At 35.7% G+C, this 22,536-nt stretch overlaps 1 protein-coding gene across 4 annotated transcripts in view; it reads right to left on the reverse strand.

The window, feature by feature from the left end:
• The window catches only part of ZFYVE9 (zinc finger FYVE-type containing 9), a 193,791-nt gene that overhangs the window by 34,158 nt on the left and 137,097 nt on the right, over positions 1-22,536 (reverse strand). For all 4 annotated transcript variants that reach the window (XM_059054536.2, XM_059054550.2, XM_067007676.1 and 1 more), the window contains 3 exons: positions 14,584-14,808; positions 12,632-12,714; positions 5,313-5,417 (listed from right to left, as the gene is read on the reverse strand). In XM_059054536.2, the coding sequence (XP_058910519.1) occupies positions 5,313-5,417; positions 12,632-12,714; positions 14,584-14,808 (413 nt within the window). The remainder of the gene's footprint in view (positions 1-5,312; positions 5,418-12,631; positions 12,715-14,583; positions 14,809-22,536) is intronic.

Genomic DNA, 22,536 nt, shown 5'->3' on the forward strand with positions numbered 1-22,536 from the left:
AAGAGTTCTTATATTTACCTATATATTTAACCATTTCTGCTGCTCTTCATTACTTTGTGTGGTTCCAGATTTCCATTATTTGGTATTCTCCATGAAGGACTTCCTTTAACACTTCTTGTGGAATAGGTGGCTGGTAATACATTCTTTTAGCTCTTATATTTCTGAAAAAGCATTTTGCTTTTCATTTTTGAAACATATTTTTACTGGGTATAAAATATAGGTTAACAGGTTATCTATTTCAGTATACTTTAAAGATTTTGTACACTGTCTTGATTGAACTGTTTTGATGAGAAGTCTGCTGTCATTCATCAGTATATAATGTGGATTTTTTCTCTAGCTGCTTTTAAGATTCTTCTCTTTACCTCTGTTGTTAAGCAATTTGATTATGATGATTATAATGTTCCTTAATGTAGTTTTTATCCTGTTTCCTGCAACTGGAGTTCATTGAGCTTTTTGAACCTATGTGATTATACTTCTCATTAAATTTATAAAATTTTTGATCACTGATTCTTCAAATATCTTTTCTGTCAACCCACTTCTCTCCTTTGGGGACTTCAATTACAGAGTTAGGCCATCCAACACTTTCCACATCTCAATCATGTGCCGTTCATTTAATTTTTCAGCCTTTTCTCTTTGTGTTTCGTTTTGGATAGTTCTATTGCTGTTTTAAGTTTATTAAATTTTTTCAGCAGTGTCTGACCTGCCATTAATCTCATCCAGTGTATTTTTCATCTCATTGTCATTTTTGTTTCTTGAAGCTTGATTTGGGTCTTTTTTATATTTTCTGTGTCTCTCCTTAACATGTATGTGCCTTGATCTTGTTGAAGCTTTATTTTAAGCTTGTTAGGTAGGATCAGAGCAGCCTAAATTTATGGATAACTTCAATCCTTAGGAATGATTTGTCCCTTTCTTACTCTAGCTCATAAGAATACAAATTATTCCTGGACCTTTGAGAAATGTTCTCTCTGCTTCTTTCCAGTGTTTTCCTCACATACATACACTGATTAGTAATCAGCTGAAGACACAATAGGAACCTCCTGCAGATCTCCAGAGTTCTTTTATTTCCATAATCTGTCTTGTAAATTCTAGCCATCATGCCCTCCCTACACTGTCTTCAATGCAGGGAGACCTCTAGGCTCAGTTTAGGTTCCCCCGCTAACTGCTCTATGGTCTGGAAGCTCCAGACAGTAAAGTAGGGTAATCATAGGGCTCACCTTCTCTGCCCCATTGTCCTTTGTATTTTCCCCCCAAATATTTTGCCTTGATGTTTAGCTATTTACAGTGGACTGCTATGTTAGTGTGCTAGTGCTGCTATAAGAAAGTACTGCAAACTGGTGGCTTAAACAACAGAAATTTATTGTCTCACAATTCTGGAGGCTAGAAGTCCAAAATTAAGATGTCAGCAGAGCTGGTTCCATTTGAGGGCTGTTAAAGGAAAGATTTGTTCCAGACCTCTCTCCTTGACTTGCAGAGTCAAGGACTTGACTTCCATCTTCTCCCTATGTCTCTTCATATCACCTTCTCTTTATGCATATCTATGTCCAAATTTCCCCTTCTTATAAGTCATACTAGATTAGGGCTTTACCTCTGTAAAGACCCTATAATCAGCCCTACAATCAGATGTAATCATTAAACTGATGTCTATGAAAATCGGTTTAGTATAGTGTTTAAGAGTAGGGACACTGGAATTAGAGTGTCTGGGTTTGATTCTAGTTCCAACACTTGCTGGCTCTGTGCCTTAATTTCCTCATCTGTAAAAAGGTAATTACCCTACTCATTTCACAGAGATAGTGTGAAGACACATATATGCTTAGAATAGTACCAGATATATAATATACCCTCAATAGATGTTAGTTAACACAATGATCAAAATAATCTCATCATAAGAACATGAGTAGTGTTACCTAGACCAACAGAGATCTTGCATGGCCTTGATGAAGGAGATTAGAAAATTTATATAGAAAATTTATATACAATGACTACTTCATTTATTAAAATTACTACTTCAGAAATATTACCTTCTTCTAGCTTTCTAAGCTTAAAGTCTTTCCTTATATGGAAAAAAATGTTGCCTGCCATTTCAGTAAACAAAGAATGTTGCCTGCCAATCTGGTAAACAACAAATGTTGCCTATCATCAAGTCATCAGCCACTGCACCTGCCACCAACAGTGCACCCTCAGGGTAAATCAGGATGGAGAAAAACAGGATACTGGCCCTGTAGAGTTAAGATGCCTGTCTAAGGAATAATTTCAGTGAGCCCTGACTCTTGCATTTTCCCATACATAGAAAAGCACTAAAATCATTAACTTGAGATGTCTGGGTTTTTTATGATTAGCAGTACTCTTTTGATGTTCAACTACATGTTTTGTTTTGTTTTTCCCAGCAAAAACTCCTATATATCCTGGCTCCTCCCTTACCTCTTTGGAACAGCTCCTCAGAGCTATCTGAGAGGCTGTATCCTGGGCTATAGTCCTAAATAAGGCCATTGTATAAAACATAATTCTCAACTTTTACACTGTGCTTTTCTTTCTTTTTTTTTTTTTTCAGTTGACACTTAGAGGCCCCCTCTCTCCACATTTTACATATAGCTGCCAAAACTCAGTTTTCTAAAATTCTACTTTGGTTAATTCACTTTTCTGCTTTAGAACCTGTAAAATCTCTACAAATTATCATATTAGAGTCTAGACTCCTTTGTGTGGTTTCTGAAAGCCTCTGAATATCCAGCAGTCTCTTTGTACAACTTCATTTTCCAGTCGCCTTTAGCCTCTTCTTCACTAGGCAGGTTGATATCTCCCATCCTCCCTACCAGACATGCCCATTCCTGGTGATTTCCTGCCTTTTGTTTAGGCTGGTATCTATCCCTCTTTTCACTTATTTTCCACCCTTCACTTTATAGTGCCTACACATCCTTCACTGTCCATTTCAAATCTTTCCTTCATTTACATTTATATGAATGTTTATAAACATCTACATGGAATGTGCTGCTCTGGCTGTTAGGGATTCAGGCTCATTTAGACATAAAGCAAATTCCTGACTGCTTCATTTATCAGAGTTCTCCCTTCTTTGAATCTTTAATAAACTTCCAATAAATTTCAGCACTTATTTCCACATTACTTTATCTTTTAGTTATTTTTATATTATTTATATATCTATATTTTGTTTTTATATTTTATATTGTTTATATTTTATTTCTGTTTCATGTCTTCATTCAATATATATTTCTGTGCAATTACTCTATACTAGATAGACTGCTAATGATACAGTGGCAAACAAGACACATAGTCCCTCATGGAGCTAAAAGTCTAGTAGAGAAAATAGGCACTGAATAAGGAATTACAAATGTAGTGAGTATTACATATAGAATGTGTGTTATTAAACGAAAGCCAATCTGAAATAAATATGTGGAAAAATGAAAGCCTATCTGAGAAAATGCCACTTAAACTGAAACCTGAAAACTGAGTATGGGTTATGCAAACGAAGAGTAGGGGAAGTGCAACAATAAGAAAATAGCTTGTGAAAAGGCTATAAACAAAAGAAAACATAGTTCAGGGAGTGATAAGAAAAACTAAAGGTACAAATAAAGAAAAATGAATGAGGGAAAAAGTGGAATATTGTGGTGATTAAATGAAATAATGTATAAGAAATTACTTTTTCAACTATTAGACACAAGACAATTCAACTGTCCAAGATCATGAGAAATAAAATTACACTGAGTTAAAACAAAAATTGAATTAGAAGGGAAGTCAGTCTGCTAAATCGAAGTAAGAAAAATGTGATATATAATTGGTAAACTTTATTGAAAATTAAATGTAATAAATGATAAGAAATACAGTTACTGTTTATGAACAAAGATTTCTGAACCTGCACAACCATAAACCTAGGAGGCAGAATTCAGATAAAGACAGATAATATGAATGGCAGTTGTTGTCATGAATGTCCTCAGTCAAGTACTGAAATAATTATGGGGACCTCATAGCTTTTACAAATATATTTGTATAAACAGATCTAATTACCATACACAAAGTACCATCTTGCAAACACCAAGGATAGCAATGTATGTTATCCACTTGGAGATGACATCTGATCATCTCACTTCTGGACAATAAGCTCCCAGAGGCAAGCATAATGTCTGATTCATCTTTGTATCATATCACGGAATATATTTAATAGACATTTGTGAAATAGATAATAACACTTCAAATATGGGAAATAAAACAAGGTTTCAAAGCACAGTCTCCTTTAAAAACTATTTAGGGTATAAATTACATTAAAATAGTTCTCTTTAAAGATTTGACTCTAGTTTAGCATGGTTCCAAGGTAGGACTATCTAATAGCTAATTGTATCCCAGGAAAAATTAAGCACACATTGTAACTACTATTTTCTAGTGTCCTGAAAAAAGCCATCAGACAGAAAGCCACAGGGTAAATGTTTTCTTCAAATAGGTCATTCCCACATAATAATACTGAGCCCTGAGCTTAAACGTCCAGTAAGACATTTCTGTGATTTTAAGTGTATATCAAGTATAAAATGTTTATTGAATGTACAGATGAGTAAGTGAATAAATGGCTGAATGAGAAAGGAAAAAAGAAAGGAAGAAAAGGAAGAAAGAGAAGGAGGGAAGAAATTATTTTATACCAAGATATGGTGGAAGAAGTAACTGTGGAGTTATCACCCTGTCTAATAAAACAACAAATTTTAACATTATATCAAACTAAGTTTAAAATTTTCTATTTTAAATCACAATGATTACTATCCAACACTTTAGAACCCATTTTAAGAAATTTTTTAATTCAAGTACTACTTCACATGGCAAATAGGCAAGAACAGTTATTATATAATTCTGTTATGTGTAGTATGCACAATTTCATGTTAGTTACAAAATACAGCTTAATTCAAAACGCATTCATTTGCTTTCAAAAACTTATTTAAAAATAATTTTGGGACTTATAGGTGAGCTATGATTAAACATTAAGTATAGTTAAAAGTAATATATACTTATAGAAAGAGGGAAAAATAAAAGATCCCACCACTAATAAATATTATAAAGTTAATTTTATACCTCAAAAAGCAAAGCTGTTGTTGATTGTCGGCATCAAAAGGTCCAAACACAACAAATGACACAAGCAAAGACTAAATAAATCACAAATTTAACATTTTGTCTTTCTGTTATGGAATTCCCTATCACTGATCTAAGTCATATAATATTATGAACTGATTTCACTGTCAATTAACTAAAAATTTACATGTAATCATGTATTTCTCATCTTCATTTATGATATTCAATTATGAAAAATTCATGGGAAATCTTACCTCATTGTATCTGTTGCTGGGAATTTTGATGCTGGTTTTCCGAACTTCCATATCAACCACCAAACCTTGAACTACTGGCAATGTATACTGGTAATTTCTAAAGTCCTGGGCAAAAGCAGATTGAAGTGGAAGAAAGAATTCATCAATGGCAGGATTTAATTTATAGTAATAAAGTTAGCAAAAATAAAAAGAATGTCAATATTAAAAGATCTCATTCATTTAAATAATAAGAAAATGTATAATGAAAGCCCCATTGTGTATATTCTACTCTCTGATTAGTCTGTAAACTCTTACAAAGAAGCAGACTAAAAAGTTTCATATACCCTTTATATACAATATTAAACAAATATTTGAATGTTTATCCCTGTTTTGTCACCACCTAACATTTTCTGTATTTATTTAACTATCTCCTCCCTCTAAGGTAAGCTCCAATAGGATAGGGATGCTCACTTGTTTTGTTCTTGTTATATCCCAAATGCCTGGAACATCCTGGGGACTAAATGAATACCTGTAGATAAAACATGCATGCATATATACTCCACATCTAGTGTGGCTGAAACAAAATGAGCAAGAATGGTAGGAGTTGAGGTCAAAGTGAGAGCATGCAGCTAGATTTCATAGGGTCTGGTAGGTCACCACAAGGACCTTTGCCTTAACTTTGAGAAGGTTTTTGACCTATTTTAATGGATCTCTCTGACTTTCTCTGTAAAGAATAGATGGAAAGGGAACAACAATAGAAGAAAGGATATCAGATAACCATAATAAAAATAATCCAGGCAACAGACAGTGATAACTCGAACCAAGATGTTAACAGTTCAAAAGATGGTGAGAAGTTATCAAACTCTAGATATATTTTGAAGGGAAAAAGGACAATATTTGCCCTTAGGTTGGATGTGGAATGTGAAAAAAAAAAAAAAGAGATGATTCTGAAATTCATGGCCTGGGCAAGCTGAAGACAGGAACTGCCATTTACTGAGATGTAGAATATGATAGGAAGGGGAAGTCAGAAGACTGCAGAAGAACCAAGAAAGAATGGTGTCCTGGAAGCTAAGAAAAGAAAATGTGTAGATATTAGTAAGTTGCTGGATGGAAGTGTGTGAAAATTATCTTCTGATTACTTCTATTCACTCAGGGAAATTGGGGCTAAGCCATCAGCTGAAACTGAGGAAAGGAGAGGAGGCACTGGAAATATGAGAAGAGATCACATGAAAATAGTCATCTAGGGGAGTAGGAATGTATTATGGACCAGGAAGGATTGCCAGGTAGGTCCAAGAGCTTCCTTAATGGTATTGGTCATGAATCTAAAATGAGACCGGTGAGTATGCTACTCTTTTTGTCTTCACTCATATTTAAGCTTGGATGTAAGTTAAGAATGAAGGAAGAATTAGATCCAACCAGGTATAATCAATTGACTTTTGATAAAGGTGCAAAGGCAAGTAAATGACAAATGATACTGAAATGACTGGACATACAAATGGGAAAAAAAAGAACTTCAAACAACACCTAACAATCATAAAGATTAACTAAAAATGGATCACTGACCTAAATATAAAACATAAAACTACAAATGTTCTAGAAGAAAACATGGAGGAAAATGTTTGTGATATGTTTCAGTCAATAAGTTCTTAGATATGATAATAAAAAGAACACTCCATAAAAATATTAATAAACTGGACTTCAACAAAATTAAAAACTTTTGGTCTGTGAAAGACACTGTTAAGAGAATGAAAAGATAAATTACAGACTGGGAGAAAATATTTTTAAATGATACAAATCTACCAAAGGACTTACATTCATAATAGATGAAATACTCTCAAAACTCAACAATAAGAAAACAACAACCATATTTTAAAAATATGAACAGTTGAAAAAATTTGAACATTCACTAGAGATATAAAGAAGACAAAATAAGCAAATGAAAGATGCTCTAAATCATTCATCACAGGAAATATATAAATTAAAATCACAAAAATTAAAACCACTAGACTCCTACTAGAATAGCAAAAATTAAAAACCAAAAAGGAGAAATAATAAGTGCTGGCCAAAAAAAAAGGATCCTTATACCTGATGAATGCAAAACACTGCAGGCATTTTGAAAAACAATTTCAGTTCCTTATAATGTTAAACATACAATATGGCTCAATTATCCCACTCCCAGAGAAATGAAAACTAAATATTCACACAAAATTTAATACACGGATGTTTATAGCAGCTTTATTCCAGTCGCCAGAAACTAGAAGCCCAGATATGCATCAACAAGTAAATGAATAAACTGTAGTTCATACATACAATACAACACTACTCAGCAATAAAAATGAATGACCTATTGATACTGAAGGGTACCAGAATTAATTAATTAATTAATTAATTAATTTCCTGAGAGACAGGAAACAAACAAGATGAGCTCTATGACTGCCCAGGTTATGCTTTAGGAGAGTTTCCAAGCTCAGATGCAGGAAGTGGGAACCCAGGCAGAGGCTGGCAGACTTGAAAAAAATCAAGGTAGTTAGAGTTCACAGGACAGAGAGGAGAAAACTGCAGAGAGAGAACTCCAAAGGTTCACAGAGGGTCCCATCAGAACAGCAGTGTTCTGATTAGCAAATGTGTGTGAGGAAACTTCTTGAGGCTAGTGAAAGTAATGCCTGAAATGATTATTGGGAGCATTAGCTGATACACAGGTCTGGGAATAGTGCCTATTCCCAAAACCCAGATAGAAAAAGCTCATAATTCATGGGCACTGGGTAAAGTATTACTGTATATTAAAGAATTTGGCTGACCTCTGCCCCTGGTTCCTAGGAGGTAACCTCTAAATCCATGGAATTTCCTGAGTGATATGAGTGCCTTTGTTATTCCTGGCAGACTCTGAGAGTCTATGTCAGTTTGATGACACTGATGCTAAAAGGATAACTTGGGGTGGCGGCTGGCCATTTCAGAAACATCAACCGTGTGATGAGAGTCTGGGGCTCTGAGGCACGTGATATCAGCCTGACTTCTGCCGAGTGCCCAAGCGGTGTTGGAGACTGAGTTCAATCACACAGCCGGTGATTCAATCAATCAGGCCTCGTAGGGAAACTCCAATAAACACTCAGGACACAGATGCTTAGGAGCTCATTCCATATGTACTGTTACACATCAATGTATGTGGAAAGTGACATGTTCCTGAAGACACAGAAGCTTCTTGTTTGGGACCCTCTCAGACCTTGCACTATGTGTCTCTTCTATCGGCTGCACCTGATTTATATCTCCTTTGTTATAATAAAGCTGTATCATAAGTACAGTTGACCCCTGAATAACATGGGGGTTGGGGCGTCAGCCCCTGCACAGTCGCAAATCCATGTATAACATTAGATTCAGCTCTCTGAAGTTCAGTTCTATATCTGTGGATTCAACTAACCATGGACTGTGTAGTACATATTTATTGAAAAAAATCCACATATAAGTGGATCTGAGCAGTTCAAGCCCATGTTGTTTAAGGGTCAACCGCATAGTACTTTGCTGAGTTCTGCGAATCATTCTAGTGAATTATCACCCCTGATGGGTTAGTGGGATCTCCCACACTTGTATCTAGTTAGTCAGAACCATGGGAGGTCTGGGGACCCCTGAACTTGCAGCTAGCATCTGAAGTAATGGCAGTCTTGTGAAAGACCGTGCTTAATCTGTGAAGTTTGGCTTAATTACAGACAACACCAAAAGTCATTACAAATATAGCTGAGCTCTGAACAATGTGGGGGTTAGGGGCACTGACCCCCTCTGTGCAGTCAAAAATCCATGTATAAATTATAGTCGGCCCTCCATATCCGTGGTTCTGCATTGGAGGATTTAACCAAGAATGGCTCATGTAGTATTGTAGTATTTACTGTTGAAAAAAATCCACATATAAGTGGACCCTCATGGTTCAAACCAGTGTTGAACGTTCAAGGGTCAGCTGTACTCAGAAGGGTTTTGGCTTAGTAGTGGGGAATAATCTATACTAAACAAGACTTTGGTTCCACCTTACAAATCTTAAAAGTAAGACTCAAAAGGATCAACCTATGTTTTAGATAAATTAACTGTGTTATTTGTAACCAAACTCAAGAATTTTTATAGGAACATAAAAATACCTGGCATCCAGCAAGGTAAAATCACAATATCTGTCATCCAATAAAAAATTTTAAAAATACCAAGGATGCAAAGAAGCAGGAAAATACAACTCAAAATGCTGGGGGTGGGGGGGAATCAATAAATGGCAACTGAGTCAGAACTGAAACACATGTTAGAATTACCAAACAAGGACATTCTAATACTTATTATAATTATATTCCAGATGTTTAAAAAGTTAAGTACAGGCACAGAAGATATAGAAAAAGACCCAAGTCAAACTTCTAGAGATGAAAATTACAATGGCTGAAATTACAGGAAAATGAAAAAGGATGGAATCAATGGCAGTTTAAGTACTGCAAAATAAAAGATTACTACAATGAGGTATCACCTCACACCAGTCAGAATGGCCATCATCATAAAACCTACAAGAAATAAATGTTGGAGAGGGTGTGGAGAAAAGGGAACCCTCTTGCACTGTTGCTAGGAATGTAAATTGATACAGCCACTATGGAGAACAGTATGGAGGTTCCTTAAAAAACTACAAATAGAACTACCATATGACCCAGAAATCCCACTACTGGGCATATACCCTGAGAAAACCATAATTCAAAAACAGTCAGGTACCACAATGTTCACTGCAGCTCCATTTACAATAGCCAGGACATGGAAGCAACCTAAGTGTCCATCAACAGAAGAACGGATAAAGAAGGTGTGGCACATGTATACAATGGAATATTACTCAGCCATAAAAAGAAATGAAATTGAGTTATTTGTAGTGAGGCAGATGGACCTAGAGTCTGTCATACAGAGTGAAGTAAGTCAGAAAGAGAAAAACAAATACTGTATGCTAACACATATATATGGAATCTAAAAAAAAAATGGTTCTGAAGAACCTAGGGGCAGGACAGGAATAAATATGCAGACATAGAGAATGGACTTGAGGACACAGGGAGGGGGAAGGGTAAACTGGGACAAAGTGAGAGTGGCATGGACAAATATACACTACCAAATGTAAAATAGATAGCTAGTGGGAAGCAGCCGCATAGCACAGGGAGATCAGCTTGGTGCTTTGTGACCACCTAGAGGGGTGGGAGGGAGATGCAAAAGGGAGGAGATATGGGGATATATGTATATGTATAGCTGATTCACTTTGTTATAAAACAGAAACTGGGCTTCCCTGGTGGCGCAGTGATTGAGAATCCACCTGCCGATGCAGGGGACATGGGTTCGTGCCCCCGTCCGGGAAGATCCCACGTGCCGCGGAGCAGCTGGGCCCGTGAGCCATGGCCGCTGAGCCTGCACGTCCGGAGCCTGTGCTCCGCAACGGGAGAGGCCACAGCAGTGACAGGCCCACGTACCACCAAAAAAAACACAAAAAAACAAAAAAACAGAAACTAACACACCATTGTAAAGCAATTATACTCCAATAAAGATGTTAAAAAAAATTTTTAAGTTCTAACTCAGAAAAAAATAAATAAAAATAAAAGATTAGTGAACTTCAGGACACAGCAATAAAAGAAACCTGTCCAAAATGAAACACACAGAGGAAAAAAAAACACTGAAAAAGAAATAAAGAGAGCATTAGTGAGCTGTGAAACAATTTCAAGCAGGCTAATAAGTCTATTAACAATGGAGTCCCTGAAGGACAGGAGGGGTGGACAGAAAAGTTATATGATGAAAACTACAAACCCACAGATCTAAGAAGCTCAGAAAACCCCAGCATAAGAAACATGGGAAAAAACTATACCAAGGCACATGATCAAATGGCTCAAAAACAGTGATAAAAAGAAAAATTTCAAAGCAAAGAGAGAAGGATAAAACATTATGTAGACAGGAACAAAGGAGGGAAAACATATTTCTCATCTGAAATAATGCAAACTGGAAGGCAATAGAGCAAATCTTTAAAATTCTCAAAGAATTAAACTGTCAGCCTAGAATTCTACATCCAGCAAGAGTATCTTTCAAATACAAAGGACATTGTTAGAAATACAGATGCTAAAAGAATTCACCACCAGCCAATCCACACTATAAGAAACATTACAGGAAATTTTTCAGCTAGAAGGACAATGACACCAGATGGAAATACAGATTTATACAAAGGAATGAAAAGCACTGGAAATGGCAACTACATGGGTAAACCTACAAGAAGCTTTCTTATTGTTTACATCTCTTTAAAAGATAACTGGAACTATAACTACAATTGCATGACAGAGTGAGGAAATAAGTCCCCCAAAAGCAACTAAACAGTTGGGTAGATTTATTTTAAAAACAAAACAAACAAACAAAAAAACCCATTTCAGTGTCCTGGAATTAGACCAAAGACATACAATACACTGAGATGTGTTCATTCATAAAAACTACTGAACTTCAAGTAAGAAGAATAGAGTTTAATCTGTGATTTTCTTGCCTGGGGCTGCCTTTAGCCCTGTTCATAGTTCAGTCAGGGCAAGGTAGTTTGTGCAAACAATAAGCTTTGCTGCTTGAAGGACCTTGCTTGATTTGGAGTGTCTCAGTTAAAGTGGTCATCTCAGTGGCTAGTGAAAATGACCAGTGGCTCTGTTAGCCTGAGGCTGCTAGCCTATTTGGAGCAAGTAATGAGCAGGCAGACTAGCCAGAGATTTAACAAGAAGTTCTGGGAATGAGACAGACATAGGGAACTTCATAAACTCTCCAAATACCCAGGACTGACCTTAGTCTGTGCACATGTGCAGCAGTGACCTTAATGGGCCAAAGCCAACAAACATTCTTGGTCAACAGGGTTAGAGCCTGTGCATGTGCAAAGGAGACATGAGAAAGTCCAGCAGAGAAGAAAAGAATGACGTTTGATTCCCAATCCATGCAGATCCATCAAGAAAGTATAGATGCCTTACTGGCTAGAGGTATTTGAACACAAGCTCTGACCAATCTTTGGCAAAACAGTAAGCTACACAGACACAGGTGACACCACCAGGATGCCAGGCTTAAAATTAAAACAAGACATAATGCTGGGTGCTTTAAGTATAACTACTCCTCACAATAATCCTGCAAGGTCACTTAGTGTATAACCAAGAGCCAGAATCCTGTACTATTTCATTCCAAACCTCCATATACTTTCCCAAGAATATACATGTTCTGTTCCTTTCCTATAGTAAATCTTCACCTACATGAAGCAGCAGGGTATTAACAAAATAATAAAATCCTTCTCTTCCTTCTCATGCAAACCTCAGTAAGGAAAAAGAAAATAAAAATTCCCAACTTACTGCAAGAAGATTCATGATGGTATGCCCCGTCTCTCCAAACAATGGCTTCCGAAATCTGACACTGAACAGTGGGCAAGGATAAACTATGGAAATGAGAAATGATCAGACTAAGTTTGGCAGCTTAAAATTTTGGTAAAAGAGACATCATGTTTCAGAGTTCTCAAAATATTATTGTAATGACTCATTAGAGCATAAAATTTAGGGCTCAGAAAGTATTTACCATAACAGCATCACAGACAAATTCGGAGCCTTTTACAAACCACACCAGTCTTTTGATGCAGCTGTTTCAAAAATGAACTACATGTTTTTCTTAAGAAGCACTCTTTTCCAAACTGGATTAATATATTCCGGGAAACAAGTATCTCCTGATTCCTCTGTGCTCAGGAAGTCTAAAAGAGTTCACTCTTAAACTTTTCTGACTCAGGACCCTCCTTAGACAAGCCAAACACCAGGTGATCCTATTAGCTGGCTCACTCCTCGAACTTTATAGTTTCAAATGCCTGTACAACACAGGAAAATACAAATGTTTTTCCTCTGCACACAATCCTTTCCTTTCCCTACTTCATTTAGCTGATTCATATGCTTCTTTCACAGTTCAGTCCAGAGGTACCTTCGTCCTTCATTCTTGGTGAAGTTAGAGCCCATCTTTGAACTCCCAAAGAACTCTGTTAACTTTGAACATGTGTTTTGACATAATATACTACTACAATCATGATTTGTCTTCCTTACAAAGGTTCCCAAGAGCCTATAACCACGTCTCAGCCATTTCTGAATTCCGGATTTATTACACATGGTAGGCCTTTATTAAATTCTTGTTGAATGAATGAATAAAAGTGAAAGACTGAAGGTGACCTGCTGTAAACATATAATACACTGTTTTATGTTTTATAAAATAATTTTCAATGATCTCATTTGATCCTCTTAATAATACCATGCAATATAAAAGGCAAGTATTATTATCTCCAGTTGCAAAGGAAACTGACAATCAGACAACTTTAATGACTTCACCCAAAGTTACAAAGCTAGTAAGTGGCAGAGTTAAGAACTTTATTCAAGTGGTCTGATTCCTAGGCCAGGGCAATGTTGATTAGGAAAAGATATAAAGTTTAAAATAAAGCTTGCATGGGACTTCCCTGGTGGTCCAGTGGTTAAGAATCTGCCTTCCAATGCAGGGGACGCAGGTTCGATCCCTGGTCAGGGAACTAAGATCCCACATGCTGCAGGGCAACTAAGCCTGCGTGCTGCAAGTACTGAGCCTGCGTGCCTCATCTACAGAGCCCACACGCTCTGGAGCCCATGTGCCACAACTACTGAGCCCGCACACTCTGGAGCCTGCTCGCCACAACTAGAGAAGCCCATGTGCTGCAAAGAAAGATCCCATGTGCTGCAACTAAAGACACAACAGCCAAAAATAAATAAATAAATAAAATAATAAAAAAATAAAATAAAATAAAGCTTACATTTAGGCCTTAATATCTTTAAAAACAATCACAGCTTAGTTGCACTGCTATGGCCATGGGCAAGGAGGCTCTTTTGTTGCTTACTTTACCAGCTGAGAGTGATCTCTATACCACTAGCTTCCAGTATCTGTTACATTATATAAAATATAATTTGTCATAACTATTTTCCAACCAAGTGACAAAAAATATACTTACCATATATAGATACTATAAAAACTAAAGTTACTTGTTAAGTTGATATTAATTTTTCTGAAGATGATCATGTATCTATCAATTAACCTATAAAACCAGTAAGTTTACAAGGTAATAATGTTATTTTGAGTTCTTCCCATTATAGCCAAAATAAGTAGAGACACTGGCCAAATTTAGCTTAGCTGTTTCAAAAGAATACTTCCATTTAATTGTATCACCATGGGGCTCTCTGAATATCTCAAGTCTGTTTAGTCATTATGTTTTGGTCCTATGGCTTAGAAGAGGGTATTTTATACTTACGTCGATATTCGGCTCCAAGTCTCAACATTAGTCGGATGGGAAACACTTTAGCCCAAGGAGTTTCCCATTTCTGGATGAGAATCCCAAACAAGTAAGGTGGGGTTGGGAGTACTAGGTCTTGCAGTGACTGGTAAGTAGATGTCACATATAAAAATCCACCATGTTCTTTACTGCCAAGGAAACTTTGACTGAAGAAGGAATGTCCCAAGTTGCCTACAACATTCCCTAAAACAAAAGAGTACGTTAATTACCATCAATAAATCAATCATATTTTTAATAATCATTATTATCAGCACTGGGCCAGACACTACCAAACAATAATTCCTAACCTTTCACTATGAAAGACACATATTTATAAAGTTGTTTTTAAATAAATGGCATTTATTAAATGAAAATTTGTTTTCCAATTTTATCAGGGCTTCTGGTGAGCATAAAATACCTTGTATTATCACACTCTAGTTTGTCTGGCTAAAAGCCAAAAATATTGATGCCTTCTTTTAGACTAAACTTACTGTATGAATTACTTTAGAGGTCTCAGTATAAAAATTATTGCCTCAAATGTCACACAAAAAATGTTAAGATTAGGCACCTGCTCTCACAGAGCTTACAATCCCATTGAGTAAATAAATTCAATTCATGAACTAATGAATTAAGACATTAAGTACAGCTATATATGAGACATTAAGGGAAGAAAATTTATGGAGAAAGTAGTAACACAGACAGGATTTATTCTATTTTTGGTTGAGACAAATATGAAACATAAACAACTTAGGGTTTATTTAAATTCATATTAGGCAGGTTTTTTGTTTTTTAGTTGCAAATGCTCTTAACTAAGCACTTTCTAATTCAAATATTTTCTGAATGAAACAGCAACAAATCACCCTTCGTTAAGGAGACATTTTCCTCAGATTAGAACTACAAAAGAACTTCACGACAAGAGCTGTTCCATAATGTAACAGCAGATCTGTTCACTAGACATGTGCAAGCTTCCTTTGATACCTCTGAAAGAAATAACAGCAAATACAAAAATCACCATCAGAGAAGTTAATGCTTACTTTCCTTGAAAAATAGAGTCTATTTGCAGAACAGTTCAATGATGGAACATAGAATCCTTGAGTGAAGTGGAAGCTATGCTGACAGTAGGGACCTCAAGAGAAGGGAACACCTCCCCACAAAACCCAGAAACTTTATGACTGAAAGCCATGTTCACCTGCACATCATCATCTGCCAAATACATTTAGGGGTAGTACCCTTGCCCCAGGATTAACAAAATCTGAGGGACCTCCCTGGCGGTCCAGTGGTTAAGACTCCATGCTCCCAATGCAGCGGGCCCGGGTTTGATCCCTGGTTGGGGAACTAGGATCCTGCATGCCACTTGGCACAGCCAAAATTTAAATAAATTAATTAAATTAAATTATAAAATAAATGAGAACCTAGGGGGAAAAACCCCCCAAATCTGGCTTTACATTTAAGCTGCTGGGCCAGATCTATAAAAACAAAATAATCCCCATATCAAGGAAGTAGTATGTTATTTTGAAAAAAATCAGATTTTGGAGTCTCAGAGACATGGGTTTGAACACTAGTTCCATCATTTACTATTATGAGATTGGGGGCAAGTTACTTGACTTCTGTGAGCCTCAACATCTGTGACAACAGGGAAAGATTATACTAAATTTCAGACCTGATGTGAATAAATGATAGAATATATGTAAAATGCCAAGCAGCATCTTACACAGTTTGTTCTCAAAAAATGTTAACTATTACTTTTATAATGCAAATATACATATAATGAATGATCAACCAAACATTATACAACTTTCTTTGCTTTATCAAAGATTTTAGAGTAAGGTTTTTATAAATTTTCATCTTTTCACTTGAGTTGGGGTGTGGGGAGAGAATGGGAAACAAAAGAGATTTTTTTCCCTCCACAATGGAGACTACACCACAGGAGTTCTCTAAAGCTCTAATGACAGCATAATGTTTATCTTTCACAAGAATGCCCTAGTGAATACAGCTCAGAGGTGAAAACTGTGTTAAGCTTGGTACTCAAAACATTCATTCATTATTCCTTTGGGATCTCCCTATAAGGAGACTGGAATCTATTACTGGTTATTTTTCCACAGATACTAATAACTTTTCTGCTTCTACCACCTAAAAACCCTCCTCCCTACCCAATCACACTCAAATTCTTCATTATGTCCCTTTACATTATAAAATATATCTTGTATTATTTAAGCATTTACTTTCTTAAAAATTGAAAAAAAATTGATAGATCTCTATCAATTCTAATGAATAGTTTAGATTGTCATTTATCACCTCATCTAAAAATAATTAACCTTCTATGGGTATAGATATCAACTAAAATAAGATACTGGGTATGAGAATTTGACCAAAAAAAGCTTTCATTTGAAGGCTTAAACTGGGGCTCCAACATTATAAAGAATTCCAAAAGAAAGCAATGTTGGGAGTGAAAGAGAAGTAATACTCAAAGAGAGAATAACTAAAAATTTTCCAAATTAAAGAAAGAAATGTGCTTTCAGATCAAAAGTACACTTTAAGTACAAAAATTAGCTTAAAAATATTCTAAATAGATTTTTGTCTAAGTTAATTCTTAGGCTGAGTAAACTTTCACATTAAAAAAAATGAAAGATCAGGGACTTCCCTGGTGGTCCAGTGGGTAAGACTCCGTGCTCCCAATGCAGGGGGCTGGGTTCCATCCCTGGACAGGGAACTAGATCCCACATGCATGCCACAACTAAGAGTTTGCATGCCGCAATTAAGAAGTCCACGTGCCGCAACTAAGAGTCCACATGCCGCAGCTAAGAAGTCCACGTGCCAGCAACTAAAAGGTCCTGTGTGCCACAAGCAAGACCCAGTGCAGCCAAAATAAATAAATAGATAGGTAAATAGATAAATAAATATTTTTTTAAAAATGAAAGATCAGGGCTTATCTAGTGGTGCAGTGGTTGGGAGTTTGCCTACTGATGCAGGGGATGCGGGTTTATGCCCCGGTCCAGGAGGATCCCACATGCCGCGGAGCGGCTGGGCCTGTGGGCCATGGCCGCTGGGCCTGCGCATCCTGAGCCTGTGCTCCGCAGAGGGAGAGGCCTCAGCAGAGAGAGGCCCGCGTACCACAAAAAAAAAAAAAAAAAAAAAGATCAAACTTCATTGTGTTTGAGGCCTATAATTTTATTAGTATATTACACATTAATAAAAATAAAATTCAGAGAAGTTGAATGCAATTAACACCATACAAATCAGTAATATAGTGCCTTAAAGTTTACATTGCCTTTTGATAAATCCATACAGGATAAGAAAGAAATTTAAACTAATCAAAAGCGCATCTGGGTTAACCCAGGTGCCTACAATTTAAAGGAAAAAATAAGGAGGACTACAGAATGAGAGTAGGTGACAAAAAGAAATAATAAAAAGAAAAAGATCTTTCAAAGATCTGAAATTATAGAAACTTCCCAAGTGACCTGCTTGAGTGACCCATGGTATTTCTTTCTCAGGGATCAGAGACACGCTGGGTCTCAGAAACACTCTTAAGCTGATCTAAATAGTATTTTCCCTTGTCTCCAAGTCCCAGTGGGAACAGGAAGTCAGGAATAATAAGCACAGCATTTTTATTAACAGGAGTGTTCTCTCAGGACTCCTTTCCTCCAGGTGCTTTTCCGCCAAATGACAAAAAAAGCTTGATAGTGACATCACCCCAACTGATTTACTCTCCAACTCACGGTTTTTAAATTAAGCTTCTCCAATGTGCCAGACCATTTGTTCTAAACGTTGGTATACAGAGTTAACCCAGACAGATAAAACTCTTGCCCTTATAGAGCTTAAATCCTAATGAAGGAAGACAAATGAACAATTTCAGTTAGTAAAGTTAGTGATAAATGTTTTGAAGAAAATACAAGGAAGGTAATGTGAATGATTGACAGGGGTAGGGGAGAGAACACTTCTTTAGCCATGAGAGTCAGGGAAAATCCTCAGAGAAAGAAACATTTGAGAACAGACCTGAATGAAGAGAAGAAATCAGCCAGTAAATCTCTGAAAAGAACAGCACTCCAGGTTGGGCAGGAGTAATTTCAAAAGTCATGAAACATAAATGAATATGACAGGTTCAAAAGTCACAAAGATGATCAATGTAGCTAAAGCAAACTAAGGACTATTAAGAGATAAGGTCAAAGAGACCTTTAAGGACTAGATCATATAGGACCTTTATAAAATTGGAGTTTATTCTAATTGCAGTGGGAAGACAATTGAAGGTTTAAGGCAGTTTTAATTGTGCCATCATATTCATCACCATGTTACTAAGCTACACAAATGTGCTCTCAATTCATAAGGATTAGATTTAGGACACCCAAGAAATAGTTGAGAGAAGATAAACAAGTCCGCAAATGTAAAATTGTGAATAATTTAAAGGGAACAAAAAGCTGTTTTCAAATGTAGAAATGATCTAACCTACAAGGTTAATATTTATGTTCTGTGCTTATAATTGTCATCTTGCTTTGTTCTGAAGTTAAAGCTAAAAGTTGAAAATCAGTAACAGTGTAAACCTTATTATACCCTTAATAATTATATAATTATAATTAAATATTAATCAATTCACATTAACATTTCTCTTAAATTAATAATCTTCTTGAAGAGAGAAATATTAAACTGGAAGAATTCACTGAACAATGTACCCAGGATCCAGCACAAAAAAGCAAAGAGAAAAATTATACAAAAGAGCAGTTAAGAGATATTGAAGGCTGATTACAGAGGCCCCAACATCAAAAAAAGGTTTCCAAAAATAGACAACATTGGGAATAAAAGAGTAGTAACATTGAAAGAGATAATAATTAAGAATTTTCCAAAGTAAAGAAAGAAATGTTTTCAGATCAAAAGTACACTTTTAGTACTCAGTAGTAAAAATAAAAATAAATCCACATATGTGTACACATATAGACCCATGGAATAGAGTCCAGAAAGAAACCCATGCATAGAAAGTAAACTAATATTCAAAAACAGGACCAAGGTAATTCAATGGTAAAAGTATAGTCTTTTTAACAAATGGCCCTGGAACAACTGAATATCTATCTCTAAGCAGGAAAAAATCAAAAACAAAATGCACAAAAAAATTCCCAAAACAAAACTTCAAGAACAAAACTTCAAACCTTACCTCAGTCCCTGTACAAAAATTAACTCCAAATTAATCATAGATCTATATGTAAAAGCTATAACTCTACAACTTCCAGAAAAATACAGGTGAAAATTTTTGTGACCTTGGGTTAAGGCAAAGATATTTTAGGAAACTGAAGATAAACTATAAAAGAAAAACTGATAAATTGGACTTCTATCAAATATTAAAGCTTCTACTATTTGAAAGATAGTTAAGAAAATGAAAAACATAAGTCATAGACTGGAACATAATATCTGCAAATAGCACTATCTGAAAAAGATTTGTATCCAAAATTTATGAAGTATCAATAACTCATTAAGAAAACAACCCAATTTTTAAATGGGCAAAAAAAGAGCTACAGATGGCAAATAAGTATATGAAAAGATGCTCAATATCATTAGTTATTAAGGAAATGCATATTAAAACCACAAAGAGATACCACTAAACACTCATTAGAAAGGCTTTTTTTTTTTAAAGGACTATCAAGTGGTGGCAAGGATCCAGAACAATTGGAACTTTTCATACATTACAGGTAAATGGATAAACAAATTGTGGTACATATATCCATTCAACCATATGGATGAATCTCAAAAGCACTGCGTTAAGTGAAATAAGCCAAACACAACAGTGAGATTCCATTTATATAACCTTCTGGAAAATGCAAAACTAGAGGGACAGAAATCAAATCAATAGTTGCCAGGGACAGAGGGTAAGGGGAGGGGATTAAATACAAAGGGACATGAGGCAAGGTTTAGAGATGATGAAAACATTATATATCTTGATATTGGTTGTTGTTACCTGACTGTATCTGTTTGTCTAGACTCACTGAACTGAATATATGTACATTTATATACAGTAATATATGTCTGAAAAGGCACATATTACTGTTTATAAATTATACCTCATAAACCTGACTAACAAAAACTCACAGAGAACTTTAATAGTGGACTTACAGATAATCAAGGATAAAGAGAAAATCCTAAAAGCCAAAGTGAAAAGACAAATAACTACCTGTTAAAAAAGAAAAAAAAAAAAAACTAGACTGCAGGAGATGCCAGAAGACAACGAAGTAATACCTTCAAAGTACTTGCTAAGGGGAGGTTAAAGGAAGAAATGAAGGAATGAAAGAAAGAAGGAAGAGAGGAAGGGAAAAAAAATCTGTTAACCTAGAATTTTGTAGCCAACTAATTATTCAAGAGTGATGGCAAAATATTTCAAATACAAGGACTAACGGAGTTTAACAACCATAGGCCCTCACCAAGAGAACTAATAAAAAGATGTATTTCAACAAGAAAAGCAAGTCCTAATGGAAATATGGGATACTAAAATAGCAGATATAGAGAAAATATAGTGGCAAATTTAATAATTTTGATTGAATTGAATACTGATACTGATATTGAAAATTGAATATAACTGAATTAAGTAAAAACAATTATTTTTTCTTTTACAAAAGGTAAAACCAACCACAACAATGTAAGAATGGCAAAGATATTAAACGAGTGAAGTATGCTTAGGTCTGTGTCACGTTTAGGAGGATAGAAATGCTCTGAGGCAGAATTCTGTCTGCTTCCTGGTGTACATGCCTTGTTTAATTCCCTCCCCTTGTGTGGGGAAAACACCTATGAATATGATGGGTGTCACACCCATGATTAGGTTACTAATTAACAAACTTTGAGTTCATCAACAGGGAGATTATCAGAGTGGGCCTGACATAGGGTCTTTAAATCTAGGTCTAGAGGTCAAAGAATCAAAGCAGAGACACACTCCTGATGACCTGAAAGAAAGGAAACATACATGTTGTAAACTATCTACGGAGCCATGAGGCAAGGAACTGCAGGCAGCCTCTAGGAGCTGAGAGTACTCCCCAACCAACAGCTAAAAGAAAGCAGGGATTCGTAAGAAAGTGAATTTGCCAACAACCTGAGGACCTTGGGCTCCAAATGAGAAGCCCAGCATGGCTGACACCTTGAGGCACTGTGAGCCGAAGATTCAGCTAAGCTGTGCCTGGACTCCTTACCTATGGAAACTATGAGATAATAATTTGTGTTGTTTCAAGCCACTAAGTTTGTGGCTTAGAAATATAGTAATAGAAAGCTAATACATACTGAATAACTTAACTCTGTCAGAAAAAGGTCATAGTTGAGTGTGTATGTTGAAAAAATTAAAGGAATCCCAAAGAAAATGCTAACATAATAGAAACATGAGTAAAAGACATAAATAGGGACATATTTGTCACAGAATACAAAATGTACATGGCTAATAAATATATGAACATATGCTCAGCCTCATTAATAGTTAGTGAAATGCAATTTGAAATGAGACACCATTTTATATCCACCAGACTGGCAAAAATTAAAACTCTCATAATATCAAATGTTGGCAACTCTTATACACTGAAGATGGGGACAGACAGATAAAAACTGGAAAACCTCTCTGGGAAATAATTTAATATCTAATAAAGTTGAAGAAATCCATACCTTATAAACTTATAAGTATATATGTACAAAAAAATTTAAAGAACATATCTGAATAAGAGTAAACTGGTAAGAAGAGCAAACTGTTCATCATAAAGAGAATTAATAAACTGCGGTAAATTTATGTAGTTCATATAAAACAGTAGCCTGAAAATGAATGAACTAGAGGCATGAATGAATGCCAGAAACATATGGTAAAGTGAAAAAAACAAAGCACATAAAATGTGTACAGTGTGATAACATTTGTATAAAGTTCACAAACATACGAAGTAATATAATCCTTAGAGATGCAAACATTTGTGATAAAATTATTTTTAA

The sequence above is a fragment of the Kogia breviceps genome, chromosome 1 (genome assembly GCF_026419965.1).
Source record: "Kogia breviceps isolate mKogBre1 chromosome 1, mKogBre1 haplotype 1, whole genome shotgun sequence".
NCBI lineage: Eukaryota > Metazoa > Chordata > Mammalia > Artiodactyla > Physeteridae > Kogia > Kogia breviceps.